The sequence below is a fragment of the Lithobates pipiens genome, unplaced genomic scaffold (genome assembly GCF_037356315.1).
Source record: "Lithobates pipiens isolate NorthernLeopardFrog02 unplaced genomic scaffold, aLitPip1_a1.2 Scaffold_16, whole genome shotgun sequence".
NCBI classification, from domain to species: domain Eukaryota; kingdom Metazoa; phylum Chordata; class Amphibia; order Anura; family Ranidae; genus Lithobates; species Lithobates pipiens.
The window spans coordinates 461,250,932-461,275,385 of NW_027507748.1; the positions used below are offsets into that span (position 1 = coordinate 461,250,932).

General features: G+C 41.3%; 1 protein-coding gene across 1 annotated transcript in view; it reads left to right on the forward strand.

Annotated features, from left to right (window-relative positions):
* COL4A1 (collagen type IV alpha 1 chain) overlaps positions 1–24,454 on the forward strand; it is a 215,832-nt gene that overhangs the window by 67,771 nt on the left and 123,607 nt on the right. Inside the window, exon 2 of the mRNA XM_077482895.1 lies at positions 19,683–19,739. Coding sequence (XP_077339021.1) covers positions 19,683–19,739 — 57 coding nt within the window. The remainder of the gene's footprint in view (positions 1–19,682; positions 19,740–24,454) is intronic.

A 24,454-nucleotide genomic window follows, 5' to 3' on the forward strand; every position in this document is an offset into this window, starting at 1 on the left:
TATTTTTTTATTCAAAAAAGTGAATTTTTTCCAAAAAAAGTGCGCTTCTAAGACCGCTGCGCAAATACAGTGTGAAAAAAAGTATTTCAATGACCGCCATTTTATTCTCTAGGGTGTTAGAAAAAAAACAATATAAAATGTTTGGGGGTTCTAAGTAATTTTCTAGCAAAAAAAACTGTTTTAAACATGGAAACACCAAGTCCGAAAAAGAGGCCTGGTCCTTAAGTGGTTAAGGTGAAAACTCAAAGCATTGGAAACAATGGTCACCAGGACCAATAGTGATGGTATTTCTCCCCAGAAGAGACACAGATGCCAATAAAAACGTGACAGAGGTTCTAACTTTTAAACATTCTATAAACTTCCAATTACGTTTTCAGCCTTTTTCAATAAAGAACTCTTTCTAGCTGGTCATAGATGGAGTGATTTTCTTTCCTGTCACCATGGATTGATGGAAGAATCTCCCCTGCGAGGCCATTGTGTTCTCTTGATGGGGGGGGGGGGGGGAGCCGTCCCCACTGGGAGAACAGAGTGATAATAGCCATTAGCAATAATCGCATTTAAAAACTGACAGGATGATTTAACCCAAGTTATTTGATTGTTCAACTTGGGTACAATCAGCCTGCCCATACATGGTTCGAATCTCAGCCAGTCGAACCATCTATAGCCAGCTTAAGGCCTTTTTTTCATGTGTGGCAGTCCGCCTTCAGAATGCTTGTTTTTTCTGCCATGTAAAGTTGGATTTTGCATTCAAATAATACACCTCAACTACAAGCCAAATGTTTGGCTTGTGGATGCAGTGCATGTATATTGACTTCATTGGATGAGTGTAACAGGCAGTGCTGCACATCAAACTCAACATGCTGAGTTACAGTTGGCGCACTGTGAAGCAAAGTGGCCACCATGTTTGGTGGTGGGAAATAAAAAATCAATCACTTGCCACTTTGCTGCTGGTGAAAACCCAGTGTTATTGCCTATGCCCCATATACACATTTGGAAATTCTGGTGGAAAAAGTCAGATCAGATTATGTCAGAAAATCCGATCGTGTGTGGACTCTATCAGACTTTTTCTGTCTGAATTTTTGACGGAAAAAGTTTGAGAGCTGGATCTAAAATTTTCAGACAAAACAAAATCCGATTAGACTTTTTCTGATCGTGTGTAGAGAATTCCGACACGCAAAGTGCCACGCATGCTCAGAACAAATTTTGAGACGAAAGCTATTGGTTACTGGCCTCTACTTAGTCCCATCGTACATGTATAACGTCACCTCTTTCCGAACGATTGGATTTTCCGACAACTTTGTGCGACCGTGTGTATGCAAGACAAGTTTCGGCCAAAATCCGTCAGAAAAAATCTGATGGGTTTTGTGGTCAGAATGTCCGACCATGTGTATGGGGCATGAAGCTTGGTAAAATCCATAGTAACCAATCAGAGTTCATCTTGCCTTGGTCTGTAATTGATTTTGCACATTAAAATTAGGATCTGTTCAGAGTTCATTCTTCTGCAGTAAAATACATACATTATATTAACAAAAACTATAGTTCAAGTGCCAATCCCCTACAATACTATGTCTGGTTCTAGCAGTAATACTGTATATATTTAACAAAATATGTTGTTATTTCAATTTACCATATACAGTACCAAGAATTTGGCTGATATATGAAGACAGTATAGTCAATGCAATTGCTTTCTCTCCAGCATGGTATGACGGATAATGATGTAATATGATTTATTTACCACAATCTTACTAGAAATTGAAATCACATTTTGAGACTTGCTTACCCATGGAAACTGAAAAAAACACGTACATGTGTCACGCTGGGCAATAACTCAACTGCAATATAATCATCTGGAATTAATAAACATGCCAAGCAGCACTTACATGCTAATCATGTGAAAAACATTATTACAAGTTGGTACTAGATGCTGTTCTAATTATAAGCGACTAAATTAATTAGTGTAATTTTCACAAACAAAATCACAAATCATAATCCAGTAACATGTTTATAGCACATTTCTGCTTTCTTATTGGCCCTATTAGCATATGCAGAATTCATTAAATCAGGCATTATACGGTAGCTAAATATTTAAATACACATTGCTGTATATTGCAAATTTTAAAGAATCTGACATCAATGATAATACCTGTGTTGGAAATCTCATGTGGAAACCGTCAGGCACTCAGGTCGCCTACTGAATGTCTTTTTTTTTTTTCCCAAGATGGATTTTGGATTAAAACACTGCTCCACAGTTATGGCATGCTCTCGTTGGCCTCAATGGGCTGCTTGCCACTGTCCTAAAGCAGCATGTATTCAGACCTGTCTGCCTGTAATGTTAGCATTTAGGTGAGTACCTGGGGAGGTGCCTAATTTTACCACCCCCGGGCTGCCGGTGTGAAGGAGCCCAGAGAACAAGTAGCTATTAGGGAGCACAGGTAGGGTGCATATTGGGGCTAGTTTGCATGTGCAACCATCATTGCTGCCCTTCTGAAAAAGCGATCTACAGTGGATTGCTTTTTAAATGCACTTTGATGTGATATGTTTATATGTGTATATATCTCGTCATGTCTGTGTTAACCATTAGAAGCCTGTTGTGCCACACTGCTTGCAATACATGTGATCGCATTGTTGTTGCTGCACAGCCCTATTCACTTGAATGGGTCACGTTACTGTCTGTCAAACCCAATCTGTGATGGATTTTACAGCACCACCCTGTGAACATGACAGTGTTTACCAACATAAATGCCGGTCATATTAATTTACAGCTGAGCAGTCAGGGGCCAATAAAAGTGTGGCTCAACCATCTTTTTCTACCAACCCTGGTCCACCCATGTAAACGTGGTTGAAGAAGGTCAGGGGAAGCCCTTTGCAGACATAGTTTCATGCTCCCTGAATGGGCAAGCTGAAGTGTCTCTTTCAGTAATTTATTGTAATCGTCATACAGATAGTGTAATAGTTTGTCCCAACCCCACTAACTGTCGCTTTTCCTTAGCAGCTTGGTCAGAAAGTAAATGTAAAATAAATAAAACGTGATATAAAAAATAATTAATATACTGATTATGGTCATTGCATTTATTAGAGGTAACTATGAAGATTAGAATACAATATTTTTGCTTTAGCATTTCTCTAATTAGCATTGACAGAGAATAATGAAAGGGATTTCCTGATTTGGAAATCATATTCATTTCCCATGGCTGATGAATAACTTTGTAAAGACTGAGCCAAGAAAATATGAAGTTGCAAAATAAATTTCCATTATTAAGTTCATGTCATTATAGTGGTTCTAAAGGCAGAAGCTTTTTTACCTTAATGCATTCTCTGCACCAAGGTATAAAACCTTCTGAGTTTAGCTCCCTCCCAACTGCCCCACCCATATACTTACCTAAATCCAATCTTGATCCAGCACTGTGCACGAGAGCAGTGCCTCTCTCCGCTCTCTACTCCCTCATTGGCTTAGAGACAGCAGTGGGAGCCATTGGCTCCCACTGCTGTCAATCACAGCAGCATTGTGTCAATGGACACACAGAGAGGGGCTTGGAAAGGAGTACGCAAGCTCAGGTGGGGAAGGAGCCAGGAGCGCTGGGGAGTGTTCACCTAGCAAAGTCAGGTGTTCATTGCAAACACTGCTTCACCTTATTTGTCATTATTTACTTTGCAAATCCTTTAATAAATCAAAGCCACAGTATATTTTAGCCATTTCTAACAGTAATAGTATTCCAATAGCCCTTTCAATTACAAACAAATACCCATCAGATTCAGCACTCACCAGATGTGTTACAGCCTCCTGCTCCTGATCTCCAGCTAAACCACCATTAGCAACACCAACCTTCCTCTGCTGTTATTTTTCCTCCCAGCTCTTTGAGCACCACTGACCTCTACACCAGCACAGACATGCAGGATTACTGTTTCAGTTCACCTGGGACTTACTACCTGCTTCTCACCCCTTTCAGGAAAGCCTCCTCCAGTCTAGAGTAATTGTTTTTCCAGCATAACGTCTCTGACGGAGTCAATCGATGGAACACCTTAGCCATGTTGAAGCTTGCCTTTGTAATTGTGTTTGCACTATGTTGGTTTAATTTTGCTTTAAACGCTGTGACTGTGCATCAAGCTCTTGCTCGATATACTGGAGGAGGCTTTCCTGAGAGGGATGAGAAAGAGGTGAAAGTTCCTGGTGATTTGATGCTATGTCTATGTTGGTATGGAGCTCGACAATGATCAAAGAGCTAGAAGAAGGAAAAGCAATATGGTTCGGTTGCTGTTGCTACTGCCAATTACCTGAGAACCGATGATCATGTAGCTGTAACACGTATTTGTAGACCTTAAGGATTGCAGGTCTGATGTTTCCAATAGGGTGCTGAATATAATGGGTATATGTTTGTAATTAAAAGTGTAGCTGTTGGAATACTCTTACTGGCATTTAGTAACCTACGCAAACATGGATGGATGAGCAGCAGCTGGACGTCACTATATACAACCATGAAGTTGATGTTTAGAAACTCTAGCTGGAGCTGGGTAAACGTTAGGGGTATATGTATAAATTATTCACCAAGAAAATTTTGCACAGGCACAATGAGTGCTCGCCAAATTCATGGTAATATGATTATCTCTAATGATCGTCAGCACCATCTAATGCCCATAGGACAGAATTTTTGTTAGAGGTTTTTTCAGCAAAATACTGCATTATGGCATTATACTGCATTATTAGATGGAGCTGAAGATCATAGGAGATAATCATATTACAAGTAATAAGGGAAGCATTTGTTGCACCAGTGACAAAGGTTAAGATACCCCATGGCAATTTTTTAATATTTAGAACAAGTATGTAAAAACTTTAATAAAAGATACACAGAGGCTACAATTTCTAATCTGCTTCTGAAAAAAAAAAAATTGTTTAACTGTAATGCTGAACTTTTGGCTTCAAAAAGTAATTGACCCATAAAAAGTATGTAGACAAGGATCTCTGTTTTTTTTCTTACTTTCATGATCTACAAACTTGTTCTGTATGACAGGTTTACCTCAGGGGCTGATTGCAAACGTTTGGCCCAAGGGGCAAGTACAACCCAAAGGCCCATGGTGCAGCGACTTGTGCCCCCTCCTGCTCTCCCTCTTCCCTGCCTCCTCTTGACCCTATCCCAGGCTGAAGCTCCAATCCAGGTACTCTCTGCTCATAGGCTGGGTGTGGCTGGACAGCGTCTGCTGCACTGACTCCGGGGTAATGAATCGGTCAGCAGAGGATGGACAGGGGTTGCAGGGGTCGCTGGGGCAGCTCGGTCGGGCTGGCTGGGGGAGGAGAGCCTCCGATTGGGCAAGGAGCCAGGCTCTGCTTGGACACGGCATGCACTATCCTTGCAGGAGGGGCTGCCTGCGCTCTGTCCTTGTCCTCATGCCACAATCGGTAGGACACCAGTGAGGACTTTACTTCTTTTTACCAGGAAGCCTTTAGGCATGTCTGTGACCTTTTTATGAGGCAATTCTCACCCCCCCCCCCAACTGGCCCAGTCCTCCCCCGGTTTACCTTACCCACTTGACTTGAAGGCTGTTTTTTCCTCCTTATATCTTCTTAAGTCCCAGAGTGTTTTTTTTCTTATTTTGGCCATATCTTGGTTCCATACATTATACCTGTTTAGCACTGTTAGCCTACTCTAACTTATTATAATTTTTTTTTGAAGGGGACAAATATGGCTTTAATTTGGAAGCAAATTTGGATACCTATATTTATTTACTTGGTATTTAATGGAAATATTGGAAATAAATAGCATTTTCATTTATTTTAATAGCGCAACATTTACGTAATTTGTTGTCCACCGCCCATATATTTGCTGCAAGTCAAAAAATACATATTCAGGGTAATGCTGAGGCATGATTAACAATTCAAGATTTTCCATATGTAGTAGAGTTCAGGTGCACTTTAAAGACTGAAATTAGCTTTGCTGTTATCACAAACTAAGCTTCTCAGCATTTAAATTATAAATCTGATTATTGTCTGGTAAAATCAGCCTTTGTTAATGTTGAGGAGAAGGTTGAAGGATATGGAATTCAGGAAGCGAATAAAACGAGACAAAACCCAGAGCAGAACTGACACCCTATTCCAATGCAGAATGTTCTCTATCATGGTGGTCTTATTTGTTTTTCTAAGTTGTGTTTCGGAAAACACATTTATTTATCTTTCTCCAGCTTTAGGCTTGTAGCCTTGGGTTTTGTTGTTACGTAATTAATTTGCGTTAGACACAGTCTGTCAGAGGCAGCATCTATTAAGTGAGATTTAAATGACAAAAACCTAATTTCCAAAAAAGAGAAAAAATGTATTACTGGACAGAAAAGTACATTTTTGCTGTCTTATTGTACGTAATTACAGTATACGTAATCACTGCAAAATGTGAAAACTCCTAAATGAGGTTTGCTTATGTAAATAATACAATATAACATTGTGTGCACACATTCTTTTCTGTTTTATTAAAGAAATATTAGAAAGAGCCACATGGGATGTGTCAGTGTGTATTTATAAAAGATAAGCTAGTTCTAATGCACATCTAAAATTTTTGAGGTTTTGAAATGATACATAATAGTGATATGCCGCTTCATTCAGATGAGCATTGACACCCATTCTTCATGCAGGCAGCAGGCAGTCTATAGAGGTGGAATATTATTATTATACAGGATTAATAAAGCGCCGACAGTTTACGCAGCGCTTTACAACATTAGGGCAGACATTATAATACAATTCAAGACAGGTGGATGCAAATGCAGTGGCTACACAGACACAGCCACATGTCAAAATTTTAGATGTGTGCCTGCATTCGAATCTGTGCACCTACTTCTGCACACATGTCATATTTTCACATGCAACTGTGTCCGGCTATGTCTGTGCAGAATCCATCTCTATAAACTGCCGGCATGCAGCTTGAGGCAGATGCGAGAGCAATAATAAATGCGGCCTGCCCGCAAAATGGGTGTCAACACCCATCATAATTAAGCCTTAAGGTTTTCATTCTGGGCTAGCAGTGCCCCCTTTTTCTTTTGTCAGTAGTCTGGAGAACTGCATACTAGTACTAGAGGTCAATCCCCCACCAGGAGCAAAGAAAACATTACTTCTGTGTATGGGGAGTATTGGCTCACTCTTCCCATGTGATTGTACAGGTACCTGGTTATTGGCTGTTCAGGCATCCCATGATGTCACATGGGGGTTGGGAAGGAGTCCTCAGACCTGAATAATGACTTGGAAGCTACACAGGGCTTCCTCCTGCCAAGCTACACACCTGAGTATGTGTAGCTTGGCAGGGGGTAAGAGCTCATTCACACACAGGCACTGTGCCTGTGAACCATGCATCATGCCCCAAACACAGACATTGTGCAATTAAGGCTGCTGTAAAGCCATAATAGGCTGCAGGTACATAGCATGCAGCTCTATTCATGCAGTCCCTGCTATACAGGACATAAGGGGTTGATTTACTAAAACTGGAGAGTTCAAAATCTGGTGCAGTTCTGCACAGAAACCAATCAGCTTCCAGGTTTTTGGTCGAAGCTTAATTGAACAAGATGAAGTTAGAAGCTGATTGGCTACCATGCACAGCTGCACCAGACTTTTCACTATCCAGTTTTAGTAAATCAGCCCCAGTGTGGGTAAGGGCCTAAGTGAATCTGTGGCTTTGACTACAGTTGCCAGTTGTCATACTGATCTGTGATGGGGAATAGAAAAATTCTCCCTTGCAGGGAGGCTGCCCCATGCACTGCAAGGGTTAATAAGGATTTAGGTCTAGGTCTGTAAAAAGTAATTTTACTCCATCCAGGCTGTAAGACCAGCCCTCATTGCCTTGTCTCCCCTATGCTCAAGAGGTCACAGGTCCTCTGATTTCAAGTCCAATGAAGAGCCCATTACTCAGCACTGGACATGAGGATGCCCACTGACAGTCCACTACCAGGTAGGGAAGAAGAAAAGAGTGCTGGCTGCTGGGAAAGCAGGGGATTGGATCTAAACGAGACCTAAATTAGCATTTAGGGTGCATTCACACCTGCAAATGCAACTGTGAGAACTCCGACGTGGGCTCCTGGGAATAGTTGTGAGAAGCAGCCTATTGAAAGCAATGGGAGAATACTGACTCTCGCAGCTAACTGCGCCCACTCACATGTTATTTCTTATGCTGTGATTACATGCAAGCGATCGGCCCTGCACACTCAGCCATGATTACATGCAAGTAGGTGCGATTAGCTACAAGAGTCGGCAGCTTCCCATTGTTTTCAATAGTGTTGCCTCTTGCAACTAATCACAGGAACACCCGGTGGGGGTCTTGTAATCAGTCTGCAGGTGCATTTGCAAGTATGATTGCTCCCCCCTAGCCCTTGCAGTGTGAGGGGAGTCCCCCTACAAGGGAGCATTTCTTTTTAAATCCCTGGAGGTGGGCTTTAGCATTTGCATATGGGTTTAATGCTAGATGTTGCTTACTACCTGGGCTGCAATGGACTTGATATACCTGCACAAAATTACTATAAGAATATCATTCAAACAGTTGTACAACTTTAGAAATAGCATCCGTTAGTCCCCATCATGATTACACTACAATACAACAAAAAAATCATAACATACACTGACAGATGGTTCATGCTGATTTTTTCATGACAATGACTATTCATAGGATGAAAATCAATACTGTGCTAAATCATACATTGACTGGCATTTTTATGGGCTACAGATCATAAAGAAAACTTTGTGGGCTTTAAGTGTAAACCTATATGTTTATATAGCTGAGTCAATATCATATTCACAGGGAATGTTAATGCTAAATAAACAGGAAAAATTATAGATGTAAGAGAATCAGTTTGTATTACATAAGTCCACATTAATGCAATGTTTACATTTAATCTAGTTTACAACACATTCACTGGAAAAGACAGATTGGCTATATCCGTTTATCAAATACGTGTCTTTTCCTAAAATGCAATTAAAGAATACCATGTAAAAAGGAATTATTGTGGCATCCATGAACATTTTTTGCTCCCCCCCCGCCCCCCAAGTCATTTGCCCATATTTCTAGGATTACAGCCAAACTCCTTCAAACAGAAAAGGCCATAAGGCTCCAAGGACATCCATTGTAGGCTCCTTGTTGTCTCTTTCATACAGAAAGATTCACATGTTACTGTGGGGTTCATTTACTAAAACCAGAGAGTGCAAAATTTGGTGTAGATGTGCATGATAGCCAATCAGCTTCTAACTTCAGCTTGTTCAATTAAGTTTTGACAAAAAATAAATAAAATGGAAGCTGATTGGTTCATATGCACAGCTGCACCAGATTTTGCACTCTCCAGTTTTAGTAAATCAACTTTATTGCTAGAAGTTTTTCACAGTCACCAGCCAGATTCAAAACTGCCATGGAAGTTTGAATCCAATGGTTGACAGATGGAGGGATTTAGGCAGCACAGACTCCTGTAACTTACAGAGAATTCTTCTTTCACCCTGCCCGCCGACTGCCTCCCAGCCCTTTAATGGTTCTAAACACCGGGAGGCGGAGGCGGGCATTCGGGTCATGTGACCGCTGTGATTAGCTGTCAGCGGGCACATGATTGGAAAGCTCTCAATCACTAGTATGCATCTGAAGTTTTCTGGCACCCATCAGCTGCCATGCTGGGAGTGTGCAGGGAGCATGGTAAGTGGTTCATACAGGGTGGCATATATGCGGCTGCTCGGCTAAAGGTCCACATACCGAGTGGCTGCATATACAGTATGTGTGCGGCCAGTGTGAAGAAGTTAAAGCTAGACTCCAAGTATGATCTTTATTGCATATTTACACATAGTTCCCAACTGTCCCTGATTTGGAGTAATGTCCCTCTGTCCTTCTTTCCCTCATTTGTCCCTCATTTTGCTCTGATATATTTAGTTGTATATAAAATGCACTTTTTATTTTTCAAAAAGTGTTTCCCAGTGCTAAACCTTTTATTAAAGTTCTAATTTGCTGCATTTGTACATTTTAAAAACCAATATAAAGGAATAGAAATACATTTTTGGCTAATTCTCCTTTAAAGGGGTGTGGCAGGGGGCATGTTCTATGCCTACATTTGTCTGTTAGTAGGTGTCCCTCATTCCTATTTCAAAATGTTGGGAGGTGTGCTTACATTGGTGCCTGGCACACTGTAAGTATGCATATCTCATACCTGAAGGGCCGCTGGGGAAGCTAACCATCACGTCAGTGCCAATACAGACTAAGGGCATGATACAAGGGTCAGTGACTGCAAACATGCAGTCAGAGACTGTGAACATGACAGAGAGGTTGTTGGAAACAGGGGATGTATTTCAAGAGACAGTAATGCGTAAACTGTTGGCGCTATATAAATCATGTATGATAATAATAATAATAAAAATATATAATAGTAATGTGAATGGAGACACATTATATGAGACTGCTGGATATCATTACTATAACAGAGATACACAGATTATGGTCTGCAGGGTGCCCGAGGGCAGCACAAAGAATGGCATGCAGGTTGGGCACCAGCCTTCAGATAAAAAGGTATAACTTATGTAGGAGGATTTGATTCAGCACTGTGCATTTCCTTGAGGCAAGTCACTTTACTGGGTATATGTGCAGGTGTATTATCACTTTACATGCCCTAATTCATGTGAAAATACTAGTAACTCAGATAAGTTTTCCTATTACCTCCTATTACCAAACACTATGTAGCTATATGGATATAAGAAATTTAGCATATTTGTTAATTCTTACAGTGAAAGCTTCTGTAGTCCGCCTTGATTTTATAAGATGTTATAAACTCAAAACAATATTAAGCTGCTACCAATAATTCCACAACATTATTAAAACAATTATTAAACCTTGCAGTTTTTTTAAATAAATCTGCTCCTAAAAACACCAAGATATTTTCTTATTAACAGTAATGGTTATCCCTCCAAAGAAGATTTTAGTTTCTGTTCCTCTTTCAGCGTCTTTTACTGACCTTCATGTACAATCATTAACAGCAATGACCTATAGCCCCATTCCGCACCACTGATTTCTCTACCGGCAATTTATTTGGAAAACATGACTAGACTGTACTTGTTGTGTCCTTCAATTTATTTATTATTATTATGCAGGATTTATATAGCACCAATAGTTTACACAGCACTTTACAATATAAAAGGGAGACAATACAGTTATAATACAATAAAATACAAGAGGATTAAGAGGGCCCTGCTCAGAAGAGCTTACAATCTAATAGGGTGGGGTAGGTGATACAAAAGGTTGTAACAGTGGGGAATGAGCTGATGGAAGTAGTAAAAGATTAGTTGAAGACATGATAGGCTTTCCTGAAGAGATGAGTTTTCAGGGATCACCTGAAGGTAGCCAGAGTAGGGAATAGCTAGACAGGTTGAGGTAGGGAGTTCCAGAGGATGGGAGAGGCTCTAGGGAAATCCTGGAGATGAGCATGGGAGGAGGAGACGAGAGAGCTCAAGGGTAGGAGGTCTTGAGAAGAGCGGAGAGGAGGATTTGGGTGATATTTGGAGACAAGATTGGTGATGAAGCCCAGGGCAGAGTTGTGAATGGCTTTGTATGTTGTGGTTAGTATTTTGAATTTAATTCGCTGGGTGATTGGGAGCCAGTGTAGGGATTGGAGGAAAGGGTTGGCAGATACTGAGCGGTTGGTAAGGTAGATATGTTTGGCAGCAGCATTCATTATAGACTGAAGAGGGAATAGCCTATGGAGAGGTAGGCCAATGAGAACGGAGTTACTATAGTCAAGGTGAGAGATAACAAGGGAGTGAATGAGGAGTTTGGTGGTTTCATTTGTTAAAAAGGGATGAATTTTAAAGATGTTATGGAGGTGAATTCTACAAACGTTTGACAACGATTGGACTTGGGGTTGAAATGACAAGTCAGAGTCTAGGATTACACCTAGTACCCTGGCGTGAGGAGAGGGACTGATGGTTGCATTGTTGATTTTGATGGAAAAGTCATGGAGGGGGGCACGGGCAGGGGGGAAAAATTAATAGCTCAGTTTTAGAGAGGTTTAGTTTAAGGAAGTGGTGCAACATCCATGCTGATATGTCAGTTAGTAAGTTAGTAAATCAGTAAATTAGTAAGTTAGTAAATTTATAGTTTATTGAGCCCTCATAAAATACATGGTATATTTATTTGATTGTTTATATTTTGGTAAGAATACTCATATAATAGGATACAGTTATGCTTAGGTTTCAGTCTATAAGTACCAGACTCACAGTCTCACGCAGAGTACAAGTACAGTACAACTTAGTACAACTAAAGACAACATTTTTTTAGTTTTGGATAGAGTGAAGATAAATTAGAACATCAGTCAGTTTTTATTTCTGTCTGTGCCCCTCTTAGGGAGATTCACTTTCTCTATTGGTCCTGTTTACAATTATCATTGAAAATGAAAATAAGAGAAAATCCCACATTTTGAGCGTAAATATTCCCATGGGGACACTAGTTCTGGTGACCTGGGGGTCCCCAAGAGATTACCTTAATATGCAGGGAATTCCTGTCACTTCCTGTTTAGCTTTGGGACAGGAAGTGAAGGGAAATCTCCCCAATGGAACACCAGTTGCCAAAAAAAATCTAAAATAAATAACTGACAGGGGTTATGACCCTCCCTTACGCTATTCAAAATAAAAAAAAGGTTTGTCCTGTAGTTCTACTTTAATGGTCTATTTATAAAAAAAAATATTTGTTAATGTCCAAGCATTTGCGCAAAAGTCACAAATAATACCTGTGATGTTTGTAATGTCAGTTTATATTTTTTAATTTTTGCAGGGTGAACGTAGCATTCTCTTACATTTGATCCCACGAGAAAAAGTTTAGGAAAATGTAACTAGCAGAATTAGACCAGATTCACAAAATTGTGACTGATGGGATTTGAGTTGCACCGAATAGCATGGCAAAGGAAATCTTATTGGTTTCATTCATTCTCTTTTGGTAGGGGTAGGAGACTGAATGATGGTTGCCAACCCTTTTGTACCACATTTGCATATATATGTGGCATCATAGAAGCAGGTCTTCTTCCATGGTGCCGCATATACACTATATTGCCAAAAGTATTGGGAATGCCTACCTATGCACGCCCCAACTTTAATGGCATTCCTGTCTTACACCGTAGGGTTCTATATTGATTTGACCCACTTTTTGTATCTATAATGGCTTTGACTCCTCTGGGAAGGCTGTCCACAAGGTTTAGGAGTGTGTCTTTGGGAATGTTTGAATGTCAAGTTCCTCCACCCCAAACTCGCTCATCCGTGTCTTTATGGACCTTGCTTTGTGCACTGGTGTGCAGTCATGTTGGAACAGGAAGGGGACATCCCCAAACTGTTCCCACCAAGTTGGGAGCATGAAATTGTCCAAAATTTCTTGGTATGCTGACATCTTAAAAGTTCCCTTCACTGGATCTAAGGGAACAAGCCCAACCCCTAAAAGACAACCTCACACTATAATCCCCCCTCCAGAAAATGATTTGGACCAGTGCACAATGCAAGGTCCATAAAGACATGGAGGAGTGAGTTTGGGGTGGAGGAACTTGACTGGTTTGCGTTCTGACCTCAACCCGATAGAACACCTTTTGCATGAATTAGAGTGAAGACTGCAAGCCAGGCCTTCTTGTCCAACATTAGTGCCTGACCTCACAAATGTGCTTCTGGAAGAATAGTCAAACATTCCCACAGACACACTACTAAACCTTGTGGATAGCCTTCTCAGAAGAGTTGAAGCTTATAAAGCTTCTTGTATTCATGTGCGTGTAAAGACAAGGGTCCCAATACTTTTGACAATATAGTGTATGTGTACATGGATCAGAACATTTTCCCGATCTGTGCATTGGACCTGCATGTATGTATTCTACCAGATGTGCTTGGAGATCCTTGCAGGTCTGTCCAGCTGCCTGTCATTGAGTTGAACAGGCTTCCTGCATGGAGCTGCATGGAACACCAGTGCATCCCACACACAAAAAAATGCCCTATGTACACCAGTGTGATTAAGGCCTAAACCTTACTACCGCATTCCTCACCCCAGGGTTGCCTCATTTTATGCTAGGAGCTTGTTTGGATATTCAATGCTCACGTGTTTCTGTAATGAGACAATAAAATCTATGACAGGAACGTAAATTTGAGCATAGCATTGTAAAAACTCCCGCTAGAGGAAACTCCTGCTGAGCGAAATATGGAACTGCTATTGTGGACCTTCTGCTAGTAGCAGAAATATTTCTGACAAACAGGAAGATTCTTTAATTTCAATAGCTCTTACAGTAAACCAGGAACAGGTGTGTACCTAGTGACCTGAGGGTCAGAACTCTCATTCTGCATTCATATTCTAGAAAGGATTGACACCAGAACATCAGTATGACACCAGACATCTTCAGCAAGAAGGGGCCAGCCTTGGAAGATTTCCTATTACTCTCAGGACAGGTTTCCTTAACGTAGAAACACATTTTTAGGTGTGCAATATGAATACTTATGACAGCATTCATTTTATACCCTGTTTGCCATGTGCTTTCAGACATCTTCCTAAAGTAGAACTCTAGCCAAAATAAGTAAAAAAAAAGCCCATCAAAAGATAAGATGCCAAAACAAGACATTGCTGCAATATTCAGCTTCATTCTGTAGATTTATCCTGTAGTATTTTTTTTACTGTTGCTAGATGTCCTCTGATGGCAAGCATCAGTTAACCCCACTCCCTCTGAGCCCAGGTTGTCCTGAACCAGCCCCAGCTAGTAACTGGGCAGTAAAGCAGAAACAGCAGAGTGATAAACTCCTCTGTCTTTTTGCTCTCTCTTCCTATTGGCTTGCCACTTGTCTGAAGATAAACTGATTGGCTCCTTGTACTGCTTCTTCCTGTCCCATCCAGCCCTGCTACACAGGGACTTAAATAGGCTGATCCAAGGTCATATATTTATACTGTTTGTATTTAGACATACATTTCATGATTTATCATTCAGGACATAGCTGCATTAATTTGTGCCTTTATATTTACCTAGGGTTTAGCTTTAAAGCTGTGTTTTTAGAACTAGGGATAATGGATTCAGAAAAGTCACTGATTCATCACTTTATGATTCTCATTTAGATGTGTATGATCTGCAGAGAATATAAAATGTATAAATCTCCAGGTTTTCAAGCCAACTTTTATGTTCCATGTATAGTTTATTTTTGTGGAATCATTACATAGAGTAGTAAAAAATGTATACCAAAAAAATGGCGCCTTGTGTGGATATGAACATATAAACAGCTGCCCCCTTTAAAGTGAAGAATCACTGGAACTGTGCGAAATTATAAAATAAAGAAAAAGGCGCTATACATGTTCATATTAAAAAACTGTCACAAAGAAAAACACGGCATCAAACTCAAATGTGCACATTAAAGTGGAAGTAAACCCTGATTAGTTTACTTCCTCTTTCATTCCCTGCAAAGGTAAAGCATAATGGGCTACTATGCATCGCATAGTAGTCCATTATGTGTCACTTACCTGACACAGGAGCCAGCGAAGTCACCGCTGTCCCCTGTAGTCCGGCACATCCATCTTCTCAGTGGGTCTCGCTGCTCCGCTGCTGTCATTCGGCGAAGCCGTCACACCCGTGCATGCGCACGGGAGCCACCACGCGCGGCATATCGCCGTTGACGGGTGCCGCGCTCAGTGCGCCTGCGCGCCGCTGTCTACGGCGCATGCACCGTAGACAGCAGTGCCTGTCTTTCGGCAAAAATCTCCTAAACCGCGTAGGTTTAGGAGATATTTCTTGGACCTACAGGTAAGCCTTAATCTAGGCTTACATGTGGGGTACCACTTTACAACCACTTTAATGAGAAAATAAGCAAGAATAAAGTCCATAAGTGAATACATCCCAACATCAAAATGGAATACTCTGAGATAAAACTTCTAGATCTTCCACCATGAGTGCTCAGTATGAAGATGGCCACTAACCAGAGCTGTTTGACCCCTTTTTACAAGATGGTCAAGAAACACTTTGGGAACCCCAGATTGATTCCACTAGTGGCATGAATCCACTCCAATAGCCACTCAGGAAGGAGCAAGAATGAAAAAAAATGACACCACAGGAGACATGAAAATCTCATAGTGTAGTCATTTTTAATAAAGTAAAAACAGCAATGATAGCAGTTACACTCACATGTGATAGTGCCTGGCCTGGCACTAAGTGTAAACAGCGTGTGTGAGTCAGCTGATCCCTGGGGGTAGCGTGCATTTCACGTCTCACTCCTAAGGTGCAAAGCTTGGTGCGGGGTATCAAATATGGACCCGGAAATGACGAATCCCCTGCTCCGACATATGTTTCGCTGTGAATGGCTCTTCAGGATGTCTTCCTTGTAGTGTGCATAGAGCGATGCAGTTGTCCACAACTAGCATGCACTGTTGTTGCAAACAAATGGAAGTGATTGGGAAAAGAAAAGCTTCAGAAGCTTATGAAGGACAATACAAGGAGGCAGTAAAATACAATAAGAAATCAGATTACAGGGCCATTAGGTAGTAGATGTTTAAAGTGGTTGTAAACCCTTACAAACCACTTTGACCTACAGGTAAGCCTAGATTAAGGCTTGCCTGTAGGTCCAAGAAATATCTCCTAAAACTACACTGTTTAGGAGATATTTACAAAAAGACAGGCACCACTGTCTACGGCGCATGCGCACTGAGCATGGCGCTTCTAAGGGCGTTATGCCGTTAGCGGCGGTTCCCGTGAGCATATGCGGGCGTGACGTCATCGCTGCTCCGGCGCTGTGAGTGGCCGGAGCAGCAATACCTGGAAGAAGATGGACGCTCCGTGCTACAGGGGACGGCTGTGACATCGCTGGCTCCTGTGTCAGGTAAGTGACACATAATGGACTACTATGCGATGCATAGTAGCCCATTATGCTTTACCTTTGCAGGGAGATAAAAAGGAAGTAAACTCATCAGGGTTTACTTCCTCTTTAAAGATTTGTTTTATTTAAAATGGCGCTTTCGTATTAACATATCCCATTAGACGCAGTTTGTCCAGACAGTATGATCACCTGCTGACTTGGCTTCATCCATAGGCAGCTTGACTCTTTCATAAGACAGAAAAGTTAATTCAACACAATTTGACTTTAGCTAATTGCAATACAGAGAATGTTTTTCCAGTCCATTGAAGTGTAATAAGACAATTATTTTCCTCAGCCCTGTGCCTGTGAGGAACTAACATTGACTGAGAGAACATGGAGGAAACATGGAGAGGGTCTATCTAGGACTAAACTAACTAGCAGTAAATAGGAGGGATGGGCAGAGGTATATACCAATTTACATACGTTTTAGTGGCCCAGAAATGTCACTGGATTACAGCAGACTACTGAACAATAATAACCTCATGCCGTTCAATGAAACATAGAACAATTACATAAAAGGGGCACAGAACAGGATTATTTTTGGACAATAGGAATATTGTTTAGTGTCACCTTAAACTTTGACTCGCTGTGGCCATGAAAGGGTTAAGCATTTTACTCCATGCACTTTTTAGAGTTGGACCAAAAGTATCTATTTCATATTCCATTTTATATAACTCTACAACTATGTAGTGCACACATACAGACTAGAAATGGCTGCATTTTAAAAACGAAAATTTCTGATCTGAAAGCTGTAAAATCAATAAATAACTTACATTGCAGACACTATATACAAACATATTTTTGATTTTAGGTAAGGCATGTGATTCTGGGGAATCTCTAGTAATAGGCCACCAGCTAGGACGGCAGCCAGGCCCGACATATTTCAGAATGTTATATAGTGAAGAGGTTTGAAGGAATTCCAGAGATAAGCTGAGTAGCACATCCATAGCTCCTTATTTGGTTGGGATGCTGGCAGATTGAAGGCATCACAATGCACACTACATCAAAGTACTAAGAACATCCTAATCAGGTATTTGCAAAAGGAATGAATGAAAATGCATGCAAAGGAACGGTCCCAAAAGATAATAATAAAAAAATATGGCCTGATGCTGGACACATCAGTCAGTAACAGTTCATACAGATAGAATTCATAGTGAGTGTTGCTCATTGATCATCCGCTATCAACGTCAGATAGTGCAAATGATTAGACAAGTAAAACACCCGTTATTGCATCAGCAGATGTTTCTTCCAAACTATTTTCAGAATGTTAACATTTGTATACAATGTGGTATGAAATGGATTCAAAATCTAAACATGTATTATAAACCATAATTCTGTACCAGTTTGTGACTAACATAATTATGGAAGAATTGATGATGACCTGCAGTAGAAAATCTAAGCACATTTCAAAAGATTACTGGGCACACAAGTGCAAATGCAATAACCTAAAGCAACCACATTTTTTTTAATCACTGGACTATTGCATCATGAAATAAGGCAAGAGAATAATGAGAGAATAAGAGAATAATGCCCTTTGCACCAGAATACTTCACTTTGTCTATATGATTAAAAGAGAAGTATGGCTTTTGAAAAAAATTAAGATTTATACTCACCTAGGTGAATGCAGCACTGATCTAATGCTGCATCTGTCCCCTGCCAGCTCTCCACTGAGAACTGAGTGATCAAACGCTGCCGATCGCTCAGTTCTCCCTTCCATTATTAGCAAAGAGTCATGACTGTCAGTCACCTGGAGGCTTAGAAGGGGGAGGGAGTGGCTGGCTCAGCCTCTCAGTGGCTCGCTGAGAGGCTGAGCCAGGTGGCGGTCCAGGCTTCTCGGTAGATCCCTACTGTAAAGTCAGGATCTTTCCAGAGCCTTGACTGGCTGAGTGACATCAGCAGCTTTAGCCTGCTGTTGGCTAAAAATGGGGTGCAGAACAAACTGTACTCTTGGGATCAGGAGGATTTCAGTAAAAATAGCTTTGGCCATACTCCTTCTTTAAAGCTGAACTCCAGGAATTGTTTGTATTTCATACTAACATTAGACCAAGTTGACACAATGTAAATATATACTACTCATACTTGATGGATTGCTGTGGAAGCTGAAAATCCCTGTTGTGGTTGGCTCTTGTACAGTGATAGCCACGGGTTCTATGGAGCAGCTGCCCCACTGCACACTAACCACAGGGGGTCGCTTGCTCAGCACCACCACCATTCACGGAACACCTTGTGCTCATTGAACAAAAATACAAGGTGTCCTATGGATGGCAGTGGTGCTGTTCAGCATCATTAAGTATTATTAATTTAGTAGCCACAAGACTTTTTTTTAAACATCTGTCAAATACTACCTTAAAAGGATTAATGTAGGATGATGCAGTGATGGAGCTGTAAGCCGTGCTACGTTGTCAGGGGCTGTCAGGAACTGCATGCTCAGAAGAACACCATTCATTCACCAACATTTGTTTTTGACTATTTAGCCTTGACACAGTGGTACCTTTTATTACAAAAAGCCATCACATTTATTGCACTGAATGACTTTGTTGGGAATGTAGGTATGATTTTGATTGCTTTGGGGGTGATTTACTAAAACTGGAGCACTGGAGAATCTGGTGCAGCCGTACATGGTAGCCAATCAGTTTCTAACATCAGCTTGTTCAATTAAGATTTGACAATAAAACCTAGAAACTGATTGGTTTGCTATGCAGAACTGCACCAGATTTTGCACCAAGCAGTTTTAGTAAATAACCCCCTTTGCTCACCAAGTCTTTTTTTGTATGTGTTCTGAGCAAACAGTGTAAGACAATAAAAGCACATTGTAAATTGTAACATATTTAACTAACTCTCTTTTATTTTACAGGCATGCAATGGATGTGGAACTAGCAAATGTGACTGCAGTGGAGTAAAAGGACAAAAAGTAAGTGTTTATGAGTTCTTTATTTACAGGGGATCCATTTTAAACTGGCCATTCGAGGGTCGAAATTTTGGCTGGTTCAGCAGGGACTGGCCAAATTTTGATCCATGTATGGCCAGGCTGGTTGTACACAGTAGTACCTTTTATTGCAAATGCCTTTGGCAGTGGCAGCCATTGCAATTACTACACTGAGCAACTTTATTGCAAAGTTTGAGTGCTCTCTCTGTTAGAAAACAATACCACAGTGATAATGATTCCCCCATCCACATTCAATGTGTGGATGGCGGAATCAAGGCATTTTCTTTCGTTCAACTCGCAGGATGAATGAAAACAATGCATAATGTATAGGTAATAAAATATGCTTTTTTTCTTTACTAATACTGTACATGTTGTGAAACTTGCTGTCATATACAGGGCCTGCTGCATTAAATGTCATTAACATGAGTGGCATTGCCAATATTATTCAACATTGCATGCCATTTAAGGCTAGGTTAATATTTAGCTGTTTCTTGTGTGTCGAATTTGCACAGGCACAGAAGCCCATTCTATTGAACTTTTCAAAACTGTAACTAGAAGGAAACTGCATGGTACTTTTCACACCAAGCAGTTTCATGCACCTGAAAAAGCACTGCTTTTTCAGGTGCATGGAGTTGCCATTTAGAATTAATGGCACCCCTGGGCATCTTGTTTACAGCAGCACATTTTGAAAAATGTAAACAAAATGCAGACTGTCCCTGTCAAGAATGTTGTGGTGTATAAGGACCCAGTAAACAAAGGACTGGAAGTCCTTTTGAAGTCTTTTTTTGTTTCTCTGGTCCTGGCTCTACTCTGCTACCTACCATTGCTGTCATGTCCATTTGCCAAACCATGGGGGTTTGGGCTAAGGATGTGTCTATGTCCCCTAAATCTTTCTTAAGTGATTCTTCAGTTTTGCAACTGTTGGAGTTCTTGCCTGTTGCCCTACATTCCCGCAGTTGAAGGGCTTATGGATATTGTACATCTGATATCCTGAATGAGTCTCATGTCTGCATACTGTAAATGCAAAGGACTTTTTAGCTTAAAAGTTGGTCTGCTGAAGTGCAGTGCATCAACTCTTATGCCCTGTACACACGGTCAGACTTTCCGACGAAAAATATGCGATTGGATTGTGTTGTCGGAAATTCCGATCGTGTGTGGGCCCCATCGGACTTTTTCTGTTGGAATTTCCAACACAAAGTTTGAGACCTGGATCTAAAATTTTCCGACAACAAAATCAGATTGCTTAAATTCTGATTGTGTGTAGACAATTCCGATGCACAAAGTGCCACGCATGCTCAGAATAAATTACGTGACAAAAGCTATTGGCTACTGGCCTCTTTATAGATCTGTCATTCGTGTTGTACATCACCTCGTTCTAAACGATCGGATTTTCAGACAACTTTGTGCGTCCGTGTGTATGCAAGACAAGTTTAGGGCAAAATCCGTTGGGATTTTGGCCTAAAAAAAAAACAGATGGATTTTGTCGTCGGAATGTCCGACCGTGTGTACAGGGCATAATTGTGTAAACCTTTTGTGGGAAAACATCTCCTTGGAGCTTCCCTGGACAGCTTTATTACAGATGCCACGGGAGGAAAGCGTACCTTCCTACCCCATTCATCCTTCGCAGATCTCTAAGCCCACGTCGAAGGCCAAGACTTCATTACCTTGCTGCCTTGAATGCCAAAACCATTCAACCAGTACTTTGCAATAAAGGTACTCCTCAACTACCTTAATTTGGGGGGCATTTGTTTGCTTCTGCATCCACCTGAACCTAATGCCTTTCAGACACAAAGGTGAGGGGCAGGGGTCCAGAGGCTTCTAACTAGAGGTTTTCTAACTACATCTCTTCCCCACTTCCTGCTATCACATCCTTCCTGGTCCCAGCAACAGAAGGGGGCAATCACCCCATTTTTGATCTAAAAGCTTTTAAAAACTTCATTTATGAAAAAAAGTTCTGAACAGAATTGACATGGTCACTCCTTGCTTACACTTCTTTGGGAGAGAATCAGAGTTGGAACTGTATCTGAGCCTGACTGTGGACATGGTCCTGTCTAAGGATTTTCCTTCAGCAGGACAATTTCCCAGTCTCAAACATTCAGTAGTCTGCAATCCAGGAGCCATCCAACTCTCCTTTTTTTCCCCAAAGGGGCCTTGGGTCTAACAATTTCTTGCTTTCAGCCAGTTCCAAATGTCCAATCAAGGCCATTGCAACTTGAAATCTGGCAGTGTGGGACGTTAGAGTGTAGTCTCTGGTAGGGATGGGCTTTATGTTCGGGTTGAACATGAGTTTGACTCGAACATTGGCTGTTCACTGAATAGCGAACAATTTGGGGGGTTCTTGGCAAATTCAAAAGCCACGGAACACCCTTTAAAAGTCTATGGGGAAAATCATGAGTGCTAATTTTCAAGGTTAATATACAAGTTATTGTCATAAAAGTGGTGCATGTTTCCCGTGTTTAGAACAGTCTGACAGCAAAATTACATTTCTAAAGGAAAAAAAGTAATTTAAAACTACTCGTGGCTATAATGAATTGTCGGTCCGGCAATACACATGAAAGTTCCCCACACCGGGAAACCTCAAGCCATTTTTTTTTTAAAATGCGTGGAGGTCCCCCCAAATTCCCATAAATGGGTGACCCCGCCCCCCTCTGACAACACGGGGAAATCCATAGGGCAGTCCCCCTGCGTCAGAGGGGGCGGGTCATTGGGTGGTCCCGCCCTCCGTTATATAAGAACTGTCAGCGAACAGAAGCATCACACAGAGGAAGACTCCCACTGAGGCGGATCATGCGGAGGACGAAGCGGGGAAGAAGAAGCCGGTGGAAGATGTCAGATGAGAAAACCGGAGAAAGAAGCGGAGGAAGATAGAAGAAGAAGTGGGGGAAGAAGAAGATGGAGGAAGAAGAAGAACACCGAAGGAAGACCAGAAGAAAGGAGATGGAAGAAGAAGCGGGAAAAGAAGAAGAAATTAATAAAGGAATTGTCAAAAACCGTCTCTTGTCTTTTTTAACATTTTTTACACTTTTTTTGTGAAATGGTAGGGGTACATTTGTACCCCATTACCAATTTACACAGGGGGGGTGGGATCTGGGGGTCTCCTTTTTAAAGGGGGCTTCCAGATTCCGATAAGCCCCCTCCCGCAGACCCCCACAACCACTGGGCAAGGGTTTCGGGGATGAGGCCCTACTCCAAAGCACCCTCCCAATGTTGAGGGCATGTGGCCTGGTACAGTTTGGGGGGCGCTCTCTCGTCCCCCCTCTTTTCCTGCGGCCTGCCAGGTTGCGTGCTCGAATAAGGGTCTAATATGGATTTTGAGGGGGACCCCAGCGCCATTTTAAAAAAAAAATTTGGTGCAGGGTTCCCCTTAATATCCTTAATATCCATACCAGACCTGAAGGGCCCCCACGTGTTTTTTTTTTATTTTGGTTCGGGTTCCCCTGTGGGGAAATTCTATACCGTTTTTATCAATGAACATTTATGTATATTGCCAGACCGACAATTCATTATAGCCGCGAGTAGTTTTAAATTACTTTTTTTCCTTTAGAAATGTCATTTTGCTGTCAGACTGTTCTAAACATGGCAAACATGCGCCCCTTTACAGGCATACTATAGACACCCCCCAGGTACATAATTTATAAGAATATTACACTTTTATTGTTTCACTTTAAACATTATTAAATCACTGCTCCCGGAAAAAAGGCAGTTTTTAAAACTTTTTTTTTCATTGATACATGTCCCCTAGGACTTTTTATGACAATACCATGCATATAAGCCTATAAAATTAGCACTTTTGATTTCTCAGGTTCATGTCCCATAGACTTTAACGATGTTTGCGTGTTCGAAAACATTTTTTGCCTGTTCGCATGTTCTGGTGTGAACCGAACGGGGGGTGTTCGGCCTATCCCTCGTCTCTGTTCAGTCTTATAAGCCTGATGGAGGAACAATCCTTTCTCCCAATGGTTCTCATGGTGGACATCAGCCTTATCAGGCTGAGCTGGGTATGCTCGATGTAGGGGACTTAGCAGCCAGAAAAAGCTCTATTTCTGATCAATATTCTGGAATGCAGGGTAATTCATGGACATACACCAGTTAGGCATGTTAGCCCTGTAAGAAATGGTCCTGCTGCCAACCAAATTTATTATGCACTATACTCTGCAGGATCTTAATTCTTGTAGTAAAGCACCATCCTGTACTCCTTGTCTCTAGGAAATTTGAGCCTACTTACAATTGTCCTGTAGCTGTTCAATTGTACACTGCTGTGTCTTCTGCTGTCTCCTAATCCTTGATGGAAAAAAAAAAACTGCCTGTTTTTTTCTCTATTACATTTCAGTCAATCCTACATCATAAAAGTGTTAGTAAACTGCATAAAAAAAAAGAACTGCCCCCCCCCCCGCAGAATAATGTCATAATGTGCTAGTGTGCACCTCATTCTAGCTCATTTTGACAGACTTACCTAAAGAATTAAGCAATCTAGAAGCACCCTGTCACCCTTGACAGCGAATCCATCTTCACCATATTCTGGGTTTGCGGGCGCCAGCTGTTTTAATGGCCGAGCCATGAGGACATCACTCCCATGCATGCACGCATGAGTCAATGCCGCAACACAGCTGCTATGCATGTAATTATCTCCTAAATTGTGCACGTTTAGGAGATATTTGCTGTACCTACAGGTAAGTCTTCTTATAGGCTTTTCTGTAGAA